The sequence below is a fragment of the Pan troglodytes genome, chromosome 6, assembly GCF_028858775.2.
Source record: "Pan troglodytes isolate AG18354 chromosome 6, NHGRI_mPanTro3-v2.0_pri, whole genome shotgun sequence".
Taxonomy (NCBI): Eukaryota; Metazoa; Chordata; class Mammalia; order Primates; family Hominidae; genus Pan; species Pan troglodytes.
The window spans coordinates 81,763,860-81,783,120 of record NC_072404.2 but is presented as its reverse complement, the minus strand read 5'-3'; the positions used below and the strand labels follow the sequence as shown (position 1 = coordinate 81,783,120).

Below are 19,261 nucleotides of genomic sequence, written 5' to 3'. Positions count from 1 at the left end.
TTAAAAAAGGTTGCTATGATTCACCAGAAAAAGAGGAAAGGCTTGGTAAACGAAATGCTAAAGAATCAAGAAACTGGTAGTTAGGTCCACGGTGGAAACAAAAAGAGAAAAGGAAGGATGCAGGTATTTGTTGTCAGCATTTAACCTAGATTTTTCTTCTCTTGATTTTATGACTATGTTGCAAAGCTATAGGTTGTCTATATTTTATATATATATATATATATATATATATGGAATTGTTCTAACATCTATAACAATATACCGTAATAAAAGTTATGTGACTGTGGTCTGTCTCTGCCTCTGTCTCAAAAATATCTTCTTGTACTGAACTCAGCTATTTTTGGACCGCGGTTGACCGTGGGTAACTGAAACTGCAGAAAGCGAAACTGCAGATAAGAGGGGGAACTACGGTAGACGCCACCCACCCGTTAGTCACTTGGGAGCCGTCTGGGTTATCAGATCGACTGTCTGCAAGTATTGCATTGTTTGTGTTCAAATCACCCTTATTTTCCATCATAATGGCCCCAAAGCACAAGAGTAGTGATGCTGGGAATTTGGATAGGCCAAAGAGAAGCCGTAAAGTGCTTCCTCTAAGTGAAAAGGTGAAAGTTCTCGACTTAATCAGGAAAGACAAAAAATCCTATGCTGAGGTTGCTAAGATCTACGGGAAGAATGAATCTTCCATCCGTGAAATTGTGAAGAAGGAAAAAGAAATTCGTGCTAGTTTTGCTGTCTCACCTCCAACTGCTAAAGTGACGGCCACAGTGCGCGATAAGTGCTTAGTTAAGATGGAACAGGCACTGCATTTGTGGGTGGAAGAGATGAACAGAAAACATGTCCCCATTGACAGCAACATGTTGCGCCAGAAAGCCTTGAGCCTATACCAAGACTTCAGCAAGGGATGCTCTGAAACTGACACCAAGCCATTTACTGCGAGTAAGGGATGGTTACACAGATTCAGGCATAGATTCTCACATCATTACAAGAAGAAGAAGAAGGGTGAGTACAGTACAAGTTATTTTGAGAAAGAGGAGAGAGAGAGAGAGAGATGGATCACATTCGCCTAACTTAGTACTTGCTATACTTGTTCTATTTTGTTATCATTGTTGTTAATTTCTTCCTGTGCCTAATTGGATTTGGTATTATCCAAGGTTTCAGGCATCCACTAGCCATCTTGGAATGTGTCCCCCACAGATAAGAGGGGACTACTGTATTCGCTCTCTCTCTCTCTCTTTTTTAACTTTTATTTTAGGTTCATGGGTACATATGCAGGTTTGTTATATAGGTAAACTTGTGTCACCAGCGTTTGTTGTACAGATTATTTTGCCACCCGGGTACTAAGCCTATCTAATAGTTATTTTTTTTCTGCTCCTCATCCTTCTCCCACTGAGGCGGGCGGATCACCTGAGGTTGGGAGTTCGAGATCAGCCTCACCAACACAGAGAAACCCCGTCTCTACTAAAAATACAAAATTAGCCGGGTATGGTGGCGCATGCCTGTAATCCCAGCTACTCGGTACGCTGAGGCAGGAGAATCGCTTGAACCCGGGAGGCAAAGGTTGCGGTGAGCCGAGATCACGCCATTGCACTCCAGCCTGGGCAACAAGAGCGAAACTCTGTCTCAAAAAAAGAAAGAAAGAAAGAAAAGAAACATGGATTTTTTTCATATTAAAAAAAAGTTTTGAATGCTAAATAATACCATCTAATATTTATATAACACGTACCCAAGTTGATAAAGTATTTTCATCTACATATCATCTGATTTCCCCAAATCCCTGGAGGAGGCAGAGAAAATACTATGGAGGTTTTATTTTTAACAACTTAAATTTAGAGCTTTATATTTAAAAACTTAAATTTTAAAACTTCAAAAAACAACGACAATGTTAACCTAATCCTAAATAGCAGATAAAATTCATCTAAATCCTGCTACCCCAACAAAGAAAACTGTTTATTTCAACTGGTGCTACATGAATATTCGTTTTACTGTGTCAGCCAGATGCTCACACAAAAGGCAGAGCTGGAGCTGGAAGGTCTATTTAGATCACACCTACATTATTAATTGTTATGAATAAATTATAACTTGCATTTAGTTTTTTTTTCCCACCTTTGGATGAATTCTAAGAACCATACATACTGGAAAAGGTCGTCATTTACTCAGGATTCTAAATATTCAAATTATTCAAACAAAAAACCGTTCAAAAACAGTGTTTTATAATCAGTATTAAAAAATATCATTGTGGTTGGATGTGTTGGCTCATGCCTGTAATCCCAGCACTTTGCGAGGCTGAGGCGGGCAGATTACAAGGTCAGGAGTTTGAGACCAGCCTGACCAACATGGTAGAATCCCGTCTCTACCAAAAATACAGAAATTAGCCGGGCGTGGTGGTGCTTGCCTGTAATCCCAGCTACTCAGGAGGCTGAGGCAGGAGAATCACTTGAACATGGGAGGCGGAGGTTGCAGTGAGCCGAGATCACGCCACTGCTCTCCAGCATGGGATACAGAGTGAAACTCTGTCTTAAAAGAAAACAAACAAAAGAAAAAGTGGCTGGGCACGGTGGCTCATGCCTGTAATCCCAACACTTTGGGAGGCCGAGGTGGGCGGATCATGAGGTCAGGAGTTTGAGACCAGCCTGACCAACATGGTGAAACCCTGTCTCTACTAAAAATACAAAAATTAGCTGGGCCTGGTGGCACGCACCTGTAATCCCAGCTACTCAGGAGGTTGAGACAGGAGAATTGCTTGAACCCGGGAGGCGGAGGTTGCAGGAGCCGAAATCGCGCCATTGCACTCCAGCCTGGGCAACTGGAGTGAGAGACCTTGTCTCAAAACAAAAAGCAGAAAACAAAAAAACAGAGTATCTGAACTTTCACCAGAATTATGGTTTTGGGCAATCTGGTCTGGGCGCAGTGGCTGAAAGTGCAGTGGCAGCACTTTGGGAGTCCGAGGTGGAAGGATCACCTGGGCTTAGGAGTTTGAGACCAGCCTGGCCAACATGACCAACATGGTGAAACCTCGTCTTTACTAAAAATCCAAAAATTAGCCGGGTGTGGTGGTGTGCACCTATAATCCCAGCTACTCGAGGGCCTGGGGCAGGAGAATCACTTGAACCTGGGAGGTGGAGATTGCAGTGAGCTGAGCTTGTGCCACTGCACTCCAACCTGTGTGACAGAGTAAGACTCCATCAAAAAAAAAAAATAATAATAAATAAATAAAATATAATATAATATATGAGAGACGGTGGGTGCAGGTGCTCTCGCCTATAATCATAGCACTTTGGAAGGCTGAGGCAGGAGGATTGCTTGAAGCCAGGAGTTTGGAACCAGCCCGGTCAACATAGCAAGACTCCATCTCTACCAAAAAAAAAATGATATAACAGAGTCACCAAAAGAGTATTCAGTTTGGATTAAAAAAAAATCTTTAAAAAGAGCATATGATCCCAACAACAGAGATCTCAACAAAGTGGCATAACCACCGTTCTGTCACCGTGGGCTTTCAGGGGTTCCTATGCAGGGTCCCATGATCACGTGCTATTTCTTTTTTCTTTTCTTTTCTTTTTCTTTTTTTTTTTTTGAGATGGAGTCTCGCTCTGTCTCCCAGGCTGGAGTGCAGTGGCGCGATATCGGCTCACTACAACCTCCGCCTCCCGGGTTCAAGCAGTTCTCTGCCTCAGCCTCCCGAGTAGCTGGCATTACAGGCGCCTGCCACCACGCCCGGCTAATTTTTTGTATTTTTAGTAGAGACAGGTTTCACCATCTTGAGACGGAGTCTCGCTCTTTTGCCCAGACTGGAGTGCAATGGCGCGATCTCAGCTCACTGCAACCTCTGCCTCCCCGGTTCAAGCGATTCTGCTGCCTCAGCCTCCCGAGTAGCTGGGATTACAGGCACATGCCACCATGCTCAGCTAATTTTTTTTGTATTTTTAGTAGCGATGGGGTTTCACCATGTTGGCCAGGCTGGTCTCAAACTCCTGACCTCGTGATCCTCCCACTTCGGCCTCCCAAACTGCTGGGATTACAGGCATGAGCCACGGCGCCAATCACATGCTATTTCAAAGCAGTCAACGAAGCTCTAAGCCCAGAGTCTAAGCGAAGATGCATCTAAGTTGGTGGAAGTGCTCACATGGGGTCCAGATCCATCTCTAGCTTGGCCAAGGCCCATTTGACTTGGCTTTGTTTCCCACCAAACAGAAGAATGGAAAAGTCACATCATATGGACGCTTATCTGAAGACTAAGCTAAACATTAACAAAAAGAGAGGGGGAAATAATTGAAATAACATGGATGGTTCTGCCAGCTGTTGGACTCTGTACTTATGTCCTGACTGACCATGAGCTGAGAGCCGCAAATCTGCTCTTGCTGAAGCCCCAGTCCAGTCTGCATCTCTTGGTATATGCATCCTGTGATTCTAGTATTTTTTTTTTTTTGAGACGGAGTTTCGCTCTTGTTGTCCATGCTGGAGTGCAATGGCATGATCTCGGCTCACCACAACCTTTCCCTCCCAGGTTCAAGTGATTCTCCTGCCTCAGCCTCCTGAGTAGCTGGGATTACAGGCATGCGCCACCACGCCCGGCTAATTTTATATTTTTAGAAGAGATGCGGTTTCTCCATGTTGCTGAGGCTGGTCTCGAACTCCTAACCTCAGGTGATCTGCCTGCCTCGGCCTTCTAAAGTGCTGGGATTACAGGCATGAGCCACTGTGCCCAGCCCGATTCTAGTCTTTAAAGGAGGATTTCCTGGCTGGGTGCAGTGGTTTACGCCTGTAATCTCAGCACCTTGGGGGGCTGAGGCAGGCGGATCACTTGAGGTCAGGAATTTGAGACCAGACAGACCAACATGGTGAAACCCTGTCTCTACTAAAAATCCCAAAATTAGCCGGGCATGGTGGTGCATACCTGTAATCCCAGCTACTTGGGAGGCTGAGGCAGCAGAATCGCTTGAGCCCAGGAGTTGGAGGTTGCAGTGAGCCAAGATCGCACCACTGCACTCCAGCCTGGGCACCAGAGTGAGACCCCGTCCCCTCCCAAAAAAATCAATAAATAAAATAAAGGAGGACTTCCTACTACATCATTTTTAGACACAAATCAACTATTATTTTTCATCTGTTGCCCAATCCCCAAAACAGTAATCTGATCCTACATTTGAAAATGTACTGGGCCCAGTGCAGTGCCTCATGCCTGTAATCCCAGCACTTTGGAGGCCACGGCAGGAGGCTCATTTGAGCCCAGGAAGTCAAGACCAGCCTGGGCAACATAGTGAGACCCGTCTCTACAAAAAACGAAATTAGCTGGGTGTGGTGGCACATACATGTTGTCCCAGGCATTTGGGAGGCTAAGGTGGGAGGATGGCTTGAATCTGGAGTTGGGGGCTGCAGTGAGCTGTGATCGAACCATTGCAGTGCAGCCTGGGTGATACAGTAAGACCCTGTCTCAAAAACAGGAAAAAAAAAAAAAGGAAAACAAAACCCCAGCTTTGCAGAGAGATAGTATCCAAAGTGATTTATAACAATGGCCACAATTAATGTAGTATCTATACCACTAAGATGAAGGAGAAATTGGTCAATGAATAGTGACAAGTGTTCCAACAAGCCGCAGTGAGCCAGACCTTAATGAAGACAGAACACGCAAGATCTTTATGACTGTAACACATGAATTTGAGGGTTACAAACCTTAATGGCAAAATGCTCAGAAAAACGCTTTGTCTGCATACACATTGCCTCAACAGAGACAGCTTTCTGACTAGAGGTAATTCAAAACCAGCTCATGTTGACCTAACCGTTTTAGGAATTGCTTCAGTCTCAAAGAAGTTGGAGTTGTTTATGAAGAGGCAGCAAAATTCCACTGTGGGCCCGGTGCGGTGCTCACGCCTGTAATCTCAGCACTTTGGGAGGCTGAGGCAGGCAGATCACTTGAGGTCAGGAGTTCGAGAACAGTCTGGGCAACATGGTGAAACCCGTCTCTACTAAAAATACAAAAATTAGCTGGGCGTGGTAGTGCACGCCTATAATCCTAGCTACTCAGGAGGCTGAGGCAGGAGAATCACTTGAACCCGGGAGGTAGACGTTGCCGTGAGCCGAGATCGCGCCACTGCACTCCAGCGTGGGCGACGGAGCGAGGCTCGGTCTCAAAAAAAAATTCCACTGTGAACCACTAAACAAATTCATAGAAGAAAGGAACTACCTTCCAAACGTTTTCACGATGATAAGGGTCATCTTGGCTAAATAAACTTCTGCCTTGCTAACTCACTTTGTAACACCCCCCCAAATTCTACTCCACGACTCCACTATACCCAGGAAATCCTTTCCCTGACCCCTCCAGGTGGAGACACCACTCTCTCAACAAAAATACTCACTGAAGTCCACAGCAGCTGAAATCTGCATCTCGTAGACTGGCTGCTCTTACTAGAGTGAGTTATAGGCTTCTCAAGAGTTAAATCTGTTCCTAAATATATGTCAGTGGCACGTGGTATTGGGAATAGAGAATTTAATTAAATATTACTAAATGTCAATGAAATACAAGTGCAAAAAGAAAGTTGCTCTTGTGCAAACTTAATGAATGACTTTCGAGACAATCGACAAAAGAGAGTCACAATCTTATTAGGCAAGGACCGAAGGGATCCTAGACATTGTCCGGGAAATCGCAAAAATTCAGGCTTCTGTAATCAGATTGCTTCTCCGGTGAGCTTTACGCTCTCCATGTATTTTTCAAAAAAATCCAACATGAAAATTCTAGAGGAGGCTTTATTGGGTGCGGTCTGTGCAAGAGAGACGATGGGGAATGCCAATCGGAGAACCCAGATTGAAAGGAAAGGTTTTTTGGACCCACATCAAAAGACTGGCTGCTCGGAAAGTTTTCTCGCTAGCGACAAAGGCTTGGAGGCTGGAAAAAGCGTCGTGGTCGCCACCTACCGAGAAGCGGCGGGTGGGGGGAGGATGGCCGTCGTGGCCCGAATCCCCAGTGGGTGGTACTGGGTGGGGGGGCGGGCGGGAATAAAAAAACCACTCAATCTCGTGCTTTACATAAACATCTAAAAATCGTCGGCCTCGGGGTTGTAAAGTTTTGGAGTTTAACTTAGGTGAACAGTAATGTCTCTCCATTTTCAAAACCCACCGGCTAATTCAAGTTGAGAAGCAAAAAATAGTGGTACGGGGAGGAGTTTGAGTTAAATCGCATCGCGGTTGACAGAACAAAACAGGAGCTACGAGTCAGGATTTCTGCTCCCACTCCCTTGCAAGTTTCCTTCCAAATCCTGAGGGAGAGACAGAGGCGGAGGGTCTGGGGGAGGAATTAAAACACAAGGTCTCCTCCCCTCTCGCCTGTCCGAACTTGGGGGCAAGGGTCTCTTTGGAGGCCAGCTTGGAAAACACTAGAGAGGAGTTCTTTGTGTCCTGGAGGGTGGTGCAAGGCGGAAGGACTCCCCTTTTGCAGAGCACGGAGGGCGACGGGCCGGCCCGGGGCTCCCCGGCTTTTGCAGCGTCCCTGCCTCGCAATTTGCAAGGAATGTGGGGTGCAAGAGCAAGTGGGGGACTTGGACGGCGGCTGGCGCTTGGTGGGGACGAGGCCGGAGCCACCACCCGTCCAGATTTCCGTTTCTGCACCCCGGCTCCCCTCCCCCACCCGGGCGGCCGCGCAGGCCCCAGGTGCAGCCATGTTCTCGCTCCCACCACCCTCGCCTCCATTGACAGCCCTTGCTGGAGAGGGCCGGGCGCCGCGCTTGCCTCGTCCTCGGGTTCGGGGCTAGCCGGCGCGGTGCTTCCTGGGAGTTGTAGTCCACGGCCGCCGCCGCCGCGTTGACAGGGAACGCACCCGAAACTACAACTCCCGCTGGGCGGCGCTGCGGATGCGCAGGCGCAACGCGCCTTCGAGGAACAAAAAAAAAAAAAAAAAAAAAAGAGAAAAAAAAGAAAAAAAAAAGGAGGAGGAGGAGGAGGGTGAGAGAGAAGCTGGGAGAGCAGAGAAAAGGGGCCACCGGTCGCCCCCCCGCTTCCCCGCACGCGCTCTCCAGCCGCGGCCGCCCGCCTGCCGCGGTCACCCCGGCCTCTGCCTCTGTCCCCCAGTGATCGGATCAAGGCGCTGAGCGAGGCCCTGCCTGCGGGGCGGCCATGCGGCGGTGACAGGAGCGCGACCGACACGCACGGGCCCCTCGCCCCCTCTCGCCTCCCGTCCGCTCGCCAGCTCCCCTCAGCCGAGGCTGCTCCGCGGCGGCCGCAGCCCGCGCGCGGCCCACACTCGCCTCCCCTCGGCACCCCCGGCCCCGGAGCTGCCTGGAGGCGGCCGCACTCGGGTGAGTCCCTCTCGCCTCATCCCCGCGCCCCCCGCCCCCGCCTCGGGGGCCATTGCGAGCGGGGGCCTTTATTGGAGACTTTGCCCCGCCGGGGCCTGCAGGGACAGGGGCCTGGGAGCCGCGGCCCGCCGCGCGCGGTGTGGGGCCTTGGGGGGCGCCCGTGCCGCCTCCCCCTACCCCCACCCCCACCGCCTCGCCGGGTCTCGAGCCCCGCCGGCCTTGGCAGTGGCCGAAACGAGGCGATGGGGGTGGGGCGGCACGGACGCGGTCGCGGGGGACGACAGTGGCACGCGCGCGCCTCAGTGCGCGTGGGGGAGGGGCGCGCGCGCCGACCGGCGTGCGGTGGGGGGGCGCCTCGCGCGTGCGATCCCGCGCGCGAGCGAGCGAGCGGCCCTGCGGGCTGCGCATGCCCCGCCGCGCTGATTGGCCGGCTAGGCGGTGCGGGGGCGCGCGCGGTGCCAGGCCCGAGCCGTCGTGGGGTCGCGCTCGCCTGGTGTATCTGGGGCTCCTGCGCCGGGGCAGCAGACGCGCGGGATTGGCCAACCGGCGCGGGGGCGGGGCCGCGCGTTGCCTGGTAACTGCGGCGGGCGGGGGAGCGGGAGCGCTGTCCCCCGCCCCGCCCCGCTCCCAGGTGGAGTCCGCAGTGGGCTTTGTCCCGGGCCGGCCCGGCGCGCCTGCCCCGCGGGGCCTGTTCTTTGGGGGAAATAAACACAATGACCGGAAGGAAAACTTCAGCTTTAGGCCATGAAAATTAAGCCGTCTGGGTTCGGCCTGCACCCAGACGACGGGAGTGCAGAGGAAGAAGGAAAATGAAATGGAAAAAGCTGTCTCCTTCCCGCTCCCTGACTTCTCCACTTTTTCTTAATCCAGCTTTTGCTTTTTCGTGTAGCGAATTTTGTCCTCCCCAGGTTATGGATTTGCGCTGATTTGCGGCTGGGGATGTTCACAGGTGGGGTGCTGTTGGAGTAGTGTCCACTCTTGCCGATGCGCAGCTCTTGCTGACTACTGACCTCCTTTTTTAAAAAAAAATTATTTGTGGAGATGCGTTCTCACTTTGTTGCCCAGGTTGGTCTTGAACTCCTAGGCTCAACCGATCCTCCCACCTTGGCCCCCCGTAGTGCTGGGATTACAGGTGTGAGCCATCGCTTTCGGCTTAATTTTCTTTTTTTTTTAGAAACAGGGTCTCTCTATGTTGCCCTGGCTGAAGCGCAGAGTGGCACAATCATAGCACATTGCAGCCTCCAACACCTGGGCTCCAGCGATCCTCCTGCCTCAGCCTCCTCAGTGGCTGGGACTACAGGCGCATGCCATCATGCCCTGCTAATTTTTTTTTTTGAGATGGAGTCTCACTCTGTGGCCCAGGCTGAAGTGCACTGGCGTGATCTCGGCTCACTGCAACCTCTGCCTCCCGGGTTCAAGCCGTTCTCCTGCCTCAGCCTCCTGAGTAGCTGGGATTACAGGCGTGCCCACCACGCCCGGCTAATTTTTATATTTTTAGTAGAGATGGCGTTTCACCATGTTGGCCAGGCTGGTCTCCAACTCTTGAATCAAGCTCAAAGCAATCGGCCCGCCTCGGCCTGCCACCAAAGTGCTGGGATTACAGGCGTGAGCCACCGCCCTGGGTCACGCCTGGCTAATTTTTAATTTTTTTTTAGAGATGGGGTCTTCTTGTGTTGCCTAGGCTGGTCGGGAACTCCTGGACTCTGGTGATCCTCCCGTTTAGGCCTCCCAAAGTGGTGGGAGTACAGGCTTGAGCCACCACGCTGGGCCTCATCTCTTTTAAATTCAACTTTGCCGCAGACAATGGCTTGATCAGCCAACAGTGCAGAGGAGAAGTCTCCAGTCCTTCAGGGAACAAAAGGGGAAGTTAGTTTGCAAATGAGAACGTGCAGGTAGAGTGCCCTGCGGAGGCGGGGTCTTCTCCCCAGGCTGAGGCCTGTGGTGTGGGATGACCGATTTTATTTCCTGCTGCAGGATTTTTCTGTGGCTGCTACCTTGGCTTTCGTTTCTCCTCCTTCTTGAGATCTTTGTCTTTTGGCTGGAATGACATTTTTCAGGCTATGGAAATCTTTCTTGCTCATATGCAGCCACTTCCTTAAGGTCTTCTCTTTTTTTTTTTTTTTTTGCTGTTGTTGAGAGGGTTTCGTTCTATCCCCCCAGGCTGGAGTGCAGTGGCGCGATCTTCGCTCACTGCAACCTCCACCTCCCGGGTTCAAGCGATTTTCCTGCCTCAGTCTCCTCCGAGTAGCTGGGATTACAGGCTCCTGCCCCCAAGCCCGGCTAATATTTGTAGTTTTAATAGAGACGGTGTTTCGCCATGTTTGTCAGGCTGGTCTTGAACTCCTGACTTCAGGTGATCCGCCTGCCTCGGTCTCCGAAAGTGCTGGGATTACAGGCGTGAGCCACCGCTCCCGGCCTGTGGTCTTCTCTTATATTGCATAGTCAGAGTTTGTTCCTTCTTAGTCTCCCAATCAACTTGTGTGCCCTTCCTCGCAGGGCACCTTTATTTTCTCTCTTTTTTTTCCTTTTCCTTTTTCTTTTCTTTTCTTTTCTTTTTTTTTTTGGAAGCGGAGTTTCGCTCTCGTTGCCCAGGCTGGAGTGCAGTGGCGCGATCTCGGCTCACTGCAACCTCCGCCTCCCGGGTTCAAGCGATTCTCCTGCTTCAGACTCCTGAGTAGCTGGGATTACAGGAGCGCTCCACCACGCCCGGCTAAGGGGACTTTTATTTTCCTCTGCATCTAGCCTAGTCACTGGGTGTTGAGCTCGTAGGGGCAGGGACAAGAAGCCTTTTCCTCCTTTGTCTTTCTCCCTCCACTTCCCCCTCCAGTTTGGCATCGTCCTCGTGCCTTGCCGGTGGTAGCAATGCTGCTTACATTTGAGTGTCTTCCGTGCCCCCTCCATGGCTCTTGAGCGCTTTGGATGTACAGTATTTTTCTTATTTAATCTTTGTGACAAGTCTGTAATTCTATTCTATAGAGCGGAACAAGTCTAGAGAAGTTGGAGAGTTCTGTACTCTTGCTTGCCTAGCACATGAACCTGGCCAGTGTGACTCAACCCCTAAGCCGAGGTTCTGAAACCACCGCGCCTGGGCGTCCCCGGGAGAGCTGGCATGTGCGGACTCTGCTTGCTGGGCCCTACCTCCCAGGCTGATTCTGCAGGTCTGGGGAGTTGCCCCACAATTTGCATTTCGATTAGCTCCCCAGGTGGTGTTGATGGTGGCTGCTCCCCGGACAGCCCTTTGAGAACCATTCACAATGGTGCAAAATGAAGGGAGAGAAATTTATTGGAGATATTTGCTTTTTCTTACTTTAAAATTAGATCTTGGCTGGGTGCGGTGGCTCACACCTGTAATCCCAGCACTTTGGGAGGCCGAGGGAGGTGGAACACCTGAAGTCAGGAGTTGGAGACCAGCCTGCCAACATGGCGAAACCCCGTCTGTACTAAAAATACAAAAATTAGCCGGGTGTGGTGGCATGCATATGTAGTTTCAGCTACTTGGGGAGGCTGAGGCAGGGGGATCTCTTGAACCCAGGAGGCGGAGGTTGCAGTGAGATGAGATCTCACCACTGCACTCCAGCCTGGGCGACAGAGCGAGACTGTGTCTCAAAAAAAAAAAAAAATAAAATAAAATTAGATGTTAAAGAATGAAAAATAATTCGGACGACTGTAGATTGCTCAGAAAACTGGCTGAGAGTTGAGAATTCCTGTTAGCCATGATTAGAAAAGTTAAAAGTTTCATAAGTCTCCAGTTTAAAAAGGGGCCATGGATTTAAGTGTGGAATAAAATGGGAAATCTTTGGAAGTTTGGCTTTTTTCCCACTCTGATTTATTTATTAATTTAGTCGCAGCACGGGCATTTGTTACATTATCCTCTTCAGATGCCCAAAGTCTGCCACACCACCACACAGAAGGTTTGAGTGATAGGACCACAGCTTGTAGTTTTGGCCCTTGGAGGTAGGGGGGTTGGGGAGCATTGTGTGCTGAGTCTCCTCTGCCACATGCCCCTCCAGCGATTCAGCTTACTCAAATATGACTACAGAGACTGACATTAAAATGTAGGCTTTGGGGGTTCTTTTTGCGGGACGGGGTTGGGGGCAATTCTTGCTGAGAAAGATTTTTAGGTTTTTTCTTTTTCTTTCTTTCTTTTTTTTTTTGATGGAGTTTCACTCTGTCGCCCAGGCTGGAGGGCAATGGCACAATCAGCTCACTGCAACCTCCACCCCCCCCAGGGTCAAGTGATTCTCCTGCCTCAGCCTCCGGAGTAGCTGGGATCATAGGCATGCGCCACCATGCCTGGCTAACTTTGTATTTTTAGTAGAGATGGGGTTTCTGCATGTTGGTCAGGCTGGTCTCGAACTCCTGACATCGGGTGATCCGCCTGCCTTGGCCTCCTAAAGTGTTGGGATTACAGGCGTGAGCCACTGCACCTGGCCCTTTTTTTTTTTTTTTTTTTTGAGACACAGTCTTGCTCTATCGCCCAGGCGGGAGTGTAGGTGCGTAGTCTCGGCTCACTGCTACCTCTGCCTCCTGGGTTCAAGTGATTCTCCTGACTGAGCCTCCTGAGTAGCTGGGATTACAAGCACGCACCACCACGCCTGGCAAATTTTTTGTATTTTTAGTAGACACGGGGTTTCATCATGCTGGCCAGGCTTGTCTCCAACTCCTGACCTTGTGATCTGCCCGCCTAGGCCTCCCAAAGTGTTGGGGTTACAGGTGCCCGGTGATTTTTAGGTTTTTAAAATTATAATGGATTTCTTTCTGGGGAAAATAACCGCAGATAGGTGGGAGGAATGGTTTTAGTTTACAGTTGATGACCCCCCTCCTTTCCCCACCTACACCCTTAGGCGAGTTGTACACACTCCTCAGGGGATCCCAACTTCCATGGCCACTGTCCTGCTATGTTCTGGCATTTTCGATGACCCATAGGTGGACAGGTTGTTATCATCTAAAGGAGCTGAACACTGAACAATTACTAAACACTTAACCTTTTCTGTTATTACTGGTTACCAGCTATTTGCATTGCATTTCACCTAATTCATTTCTACTATTGTTTCATTCTTTGTTGATGACATGAATGTTTTATATAAACATGAGTTTTTGCAATATGCTTCATAACTGGGGTGGTATAATTAACACGAAATTGTCTTACCACTGGCTTAAATAGATGGATGTCAAATCATTTTTATGTCAGTCTAAGGGAAAGTATTTATTTATTTTTTTGAGATGGAGTCTCGCTCTGTGGCCCAGGCTGGAGTGCAGTGGTGCCATCTCAGCTCTCTGCAACCTCCGATTCCCGGGCTCAAGCGATTCTTGTGCCTTAGCCTCACGAGTAGCTGGGATTACAGGCATGTGCCACCATGCCCAGCTAATTTTTTTGTATTTTTCATAGAGATGGGGTTTCACCATGTTAGCCAGGCTGGTGGTCTCCAACTCCTGACCTCAAGTGATCCACCCGCCTCGGCCTCCCCAAGTGCTGAGATTACAGGCGTGAGCCACTGCGCCTGGTTCATTTATTGAGTGAAGGTTATTCATTGTTAATAACTGAAAGAAAGTAGAAAATACACCTAATCAGTTGCTTATTCTAATTGTAGAGTTGAGATACCTGGGAATCAGTAGGCTTAAGCTGGCTGCATAGCTCTATGAAGACTCATACTCGGTTAACTAAAGTGTATTGCGGCTACCTACCTGGGGGAGCGAAACGCCTTAGTGTCTTAGAAGATGTGTGTTTTTTTATAGCATTTTGTTTTATTATTATTTATTTTTGAGACAGAGTCTCGCTTTTGTCACCCAGGCTGGAGTGCAGTGGCGCGATCTTGGCTCACTGCAACCTCCGCCTCCTGGGTTCAAGCGATTCTCCTGCCTCAGTCTCCCTAAGTAGCTGGGACTATAGGCACCCGCCACCATGCCCGGCTAATTTTGTATTTTTAGTAGAGACGGGGTTTCACTGTGTTGGCCAGGTTGGTCTCAAACTCCTGACCTCAGGTGATCTGCCCGCCTTGGCCTCCGAAAGTGCTGGGCCACCGCACCCAGCCAAGGATGTGTGTATCCTGTAAAAATTGTGTGGATACGTCATCGGAAGAGGTGAAGGTATTGTCTTGATAATTCATTCTCCATTCTTGCCCTGTCATCCTTTACTGTTGTCCTTTTGTTCTGGAACTCTCCCTGCTGTCTTCCTGTTTGTTTTTTCCTCTTTCTTTTTTTTCCTTTGTAAAATTCTTGTTTTGGTATTCCATGCCTGTTTCTGGCAGTACTCATTTGCTTTTTACCACTTTGGCCTACTGAGAAAGTAAGAGAAAGTTCAGTATAGCCAGGAACTGTCAGAGTTGTTGGAGGATTGACTCATTCTCCTTTGGTTGTAACTTGTTTCTGTTTTTGTTTTTTTGAGGAGTTCTCCCTCTGTCGCACAGGCTAAAGTGCAATGGCGCGATCTCGGCTCACTGCAACTCCCGCCTCCCAGGTTCAAGCGATTCTCCTGCCTCAGTCTCCTGAGTAGCTGGGATTACAGGTGTGTGCCACCATGCCCGGCTAATTTTTGTATTTTTAGTAGATACGGGTTTCACCATGTTGGCCAGGCTGGTCTCAAACTGCTGACCTCAAATGATCCACCTGCCTCAGCCTCCCAAAGTGCTGGGATTACAGGCATGAGCCACCACGCCCGGCCAACACTCTATATAGGATTTTTAAAGAACTAGTTACTTAAAAAATATATCATGAGAGGGAAGACAAATTTATAAATTGAGAGAGGGTTTATAGCTTATGGCTAGCAACACAAGTTTGAAGTCTGACTGCCTGGATTCCAATCCTGGCCCTTGCCGTTTCCTGCCTGTGCGACCTTGGGCATTTCACTTCATCTTTGTATGTTTCCCTATTTTTTGTTTTTTTTTTTGAGACAGAGTTTTGCTCTTGTTGCCCAGGCTGGAGTGTAGTGGTGCGCTTGGCTCACCGCAATCTCCGCCTCCTAGGTTCAAGTGATTTTCCTGCCTCAGCCTCCTGAGTAGCTGGGATTACAGGCATGTGCCACCACGCCTGGCTAATTTTGTATTTTTAGTAGAGACGGGGGTCTCTCCATTTTGGTCAGGCTGGTCTCGAACTCCTGACCTCAGGTGATCCACCCGCCTCGGCCTCCCAAAGTGCTGGGATTACAGGCGTGAGCCAACAGCGCCTGGCCTATTTTTTATTTTTATTTTTATTTTTTGAGACAGTGTCTTGCTCTGTTACCCAGGCTGGAATGCAGTGGCATGATCTCAGCTCACTACAACCCCTGCCTCTCGGGTTCGAGTGATTCTCGTGCCTCAGCCTCCCGAGTAGCTGGAATTATAGGCGTGCGCCACCACACCTGGCTAATTTTTGTATTTTTAGCAGAGACAGGGTTTCACCATGTTGGCCAGGCTGGTCTCCAACTCTTGACCTCAGATGGTCCGCCCACCTCAGCCTCCCAAAGGCTGGGATTACAGGCCTGAGCCACTGCGCCTGGCCCCAATTTTAAAAAATGGAGTTGATAATAGAACATGTTTCGCTTCTAAGAGCTGTTGCAAGGATAGAGTTTAAGTGCTTAGGTTGCTGTCTGTCATGTAGTAGACACTCAAGAAATATTAGTCATAAAAGTACTATTATAAAGACTTTTGGGAAATTGAGGAAGCGAAAATTTTACTAGTAATATTGACTACGACGTTAATCTCCAAGAACTCTGGAGAATATGAATTGCAAGGGCAAGGACTTATTCCTCTGTGGGATTTTCCCCTGTGACTGTTACATTGTTTTTATGTTTTGTTTTGTTGAGATGGAGTCTCCCTCTGTTACCCAGGCTGGAGTGCAGTGGCGGGATCCCAGCTCATTGCAACCTCCACCTCTGCCTCCCGGGTTCAAGCGATTCTCTTGTCTTAGCTTCCCAAGTAGCTGGGACTACAGGCGTGCGCCACCATGCCCAGCTAATTTTTGTATTTTTTAGTAGAGAAGGGGTTTTACTATATGTTGGCCAGGCTGGTCTGGAACCCCTGACCTCAGGTGATCTGCCTGTCTCAGCCTCCCAAAGTGCTGGGATTACAGACGTGATCCACCGCGCCTGGCCAGAGCTTGACAGTTGGATTGATGAAACCTGAGAATGTATGCTTTATATGTTGTTCATTATAATTTGTTATATCTAGATATTTAGCTCTTACTGTTGACTATAACACATACATGACGTGAGTAGAATTTTATCTAGATTGAGTTTTCAGACCTTAATTGGTCTCAAGAAAATAAATAAGGTATTGGAAGTGAACTAAAATTAGTAACTGGCTTTGGCATTAGACTTTAATGCACTTAAATTACATGATCTCATCTGTGAGATAATTTGACAGAGGGGGACGATGGCATGTATTATGTCCATATGAGGAAAGGGCAGAGAAATAGACCCTGCAAGATTCATTAGTGTCACTCCTTCCTCCTGTTCGTTTTCTTTCTTCGTTTTTCCCCCATGGTAAGCATTAAAAAAAATTTTTTTTGGCTGGGTGTGGTGGCTCACTCCTGTACTCCCAGCACTTTGGGAGGCCATGACTCACTTGAGGTCAGGAGTTTGAGACCACCCTGGCCAACATGGTGAAACCCCGTCTCTACTAAAAATACAAAAAATTGGCCGGGCACGGTGGCTCACACCTGTAATCCTAGCACTTTGGGAGGCCAAGGCGGGTGGATCACGAGGTCAGGAGATCGAGACCATCATGGCTAACATGGTGAAACCCTGTCTCTACTAAAAATACAAAAAAAAAAAAAAAAAAAAAAAATTAGCCAGGCATGATGGCGGGCGCCTGTAGTCCCAGCTACTCAGGAGGCTGAGGCAGGAGAATGGTGTGAAACCGGGAGGCGGAACTTGCAGTGAGCTGAGATCGCACCACTGCACTCCAGCCTGGGTGACAGTGCGACACTGTCTCAAAAAACAAAAACAAATTAGCTAGGCGTGGTGGTGCGCTCCTGTAATCCCAGACACTCGGGAGGCTGAGGCAGGAGAATCACTTGAACCCTGGAGGCGGAGGTTGCAGTGAGCCAAGATTACACCATTCCACTCCAGCCTGGGCCATAGAACAAGACTATGTCTCAAGGAAAACAAACAAAAAAACACATCTCTACTGAAAATACAGAAGTTAGCTGGGAGTGGTGACAGATGCCTGTAATGCCAGCTGCTTGGTGGCTGAGGCATGAGAATCATTTGAACCCGGGAGGTGGAGGTTACAGTGTACCGAGATCTTGCCACTGCTCTCCAGCCTAGGCGACAGAGCAAGACACCATCTCAAAAAAGAGAAAATCCTGTAAGATGAATTTGTTCCTTTATGAAGAATAAATTTGTGTCTGCCATTTACACCGTGAATGCCTTTCTTTGGAGTGGTTCCTTGTAGTGTTTTTTGTTGTTGTCGTTGTTGTTAAATTGTGGTAACATATACTTAACACAAAAATTACCATTTTAACCTTTTTTTGTGGGGGGAGGGACGGGATGTCACTCTGTTGCCCAGGCTGGAGTGCAGTGGTATGCTTTTGGCTCACTGTAACCTCCGTGTCCTAGGGTCAAGACATCCTCCCACCTCAGTCTCCCGAGTAGCTGGGACTACAGGTGCATGCCACCACGTCTGGCTTGATTTTTTTATTTTTTGTAGAGATGGGGGTCTCACTATGTTGCCCAGGCTGGTCTCCAACTCCTGAGCTCAAACAATCTGCCTGCATCTGCCTCCCAAAGTGCTGGGATTAGAGACATGAGCTACCACACCCAGCCTGATTTTACCAAAAAAAATTTTTTTTTTTTTTTTTTTTTGAGACGGAGTCTTGCTTTGTTGTCAGGCTGGAGTACAGGGGCATGATCTTGGCTCATGGCAACCTCCATCTCCCGGGTTCAGGTGATTCTCCTGCCTCAGCCTCTCAAGTAGCTGGGACTACAGGTGCGCACCACCACGCCCGGCTAATTTTTGTATTTTTAGTAGAGATGGGGTTTCACCATGTTAGCCAGGATGGTCTCAATCTCCTGACCTCGTGATCCACTTGCCTCGGCCTCCCAAAGTGCTGGGATTACAGGCGTGAGCCACTGCGCCCAGTCTTAACCATTTTTAAGTGTATGTATAGTTCAGTGGTGCAGAACTTTTTTTTTTTTTTTTTTTTTTGAGACAGGGTCTTGCTCTGTTGCCCAGGCTGGAATGCAGGATATTATCAAGTTCATCTGTGTGTTAGAATCTCCTTCTTATTTAATCCTTTTTGTGGTTTTTGGAGTCTTTGTTTTGTAGCATGGCAAAGCCCATTCATTGTGTGTGTGTGTGTGTGTGTGTGTGTGTGTGTATGTAAGAAGTATATATAATTATATTATGGTATACTTGGAGAAGTGGAGCATGATGAAGAGTTTGATCCATAATATAACTGGTTATCTAGAACCCTGTTTAGCAGACAGAGCCTAGGAAGTTTTCTGATTGTATAGGTTCTATGCTTTTGAGAATTCCTGCTTGTGTTTTGATCTCATTTCCATACACAGTCCTTAAAGATCATATTTATTTATTTATTTATTTATTTATCGAGATGGAGTCTCACTCTGTCACCCAGGCTGGAGTGCAGTGGCATGATCTTGGCTCACTGCAACCTCCACTTCCTGGGTTCAAGCAATTCTCCTGCCTCAGCCCCCTGAGTAGCTGGGATTACAGGAGCCGGCCACCATGCCTGGCTAATTTTTGTATTTTTAGAAAAGATGGGTTGTCACCATGTTGGCCAGGCTGGTCTTGAACTCCTGACCTCGTGATCCACCTGCCTTGGCCTCCCAGAGTGCTGAGATTACATATGTGAGCCACTGTGCCTGGCTAAGAAGGGATCTTTAAAATTTTTAAAAATACATTAATTTATTTTTATAGAGACAGGATCTCGCTGTGTTGCCCAGGCTGGTCTCAAACTCCTGGGCTCAAGTGATCCTCCCACCTCAGTCTCCCAAAGTGCTGGGATTCAGGTGTAAGCCACCACGCCCGGCCCAAAAGAAGGGA

The 19,261-nt window shown here is 48.7% G+C and overlaps 1 protein-coding gene across 19 annotated transcripts in view; it reads left to right on the top strand.

Moving 5' to 3' along the window:
• Positions 1-415: 415 nt before the first annotated feature.
• GTF2I (general transcription factor IIi) overlaps positions 416-19,261 on the top strand; it is a 113,915-nt gene continuing 95,069 nt past the window's right edge. For 5 of the 19 annotated variants that reach the window (XM_003951044.5, XM_054655760.2, XM_024357881.2 and 2 more), the window contains exon 1: positions 8,145-8,279. Coding sequence is in view for 7 of the 19 variants with exons in the window: in XM_063814482.1 (XP_063670552.1) it covers positions 519-999 (481 nt within the window). In the remaining 12 variants the exon portion in view is untranslated. Of the gene's footprint in view, positions 1,000-7,909; positions 8,280-14,664; positions 14,785-19,261 lie in introns of those variants that run through there. The other 14 variants (XM_063814488.1, XM_063814486.1, XM_063814483.1 and 11 more) reach the window with 7 other exon arrangements.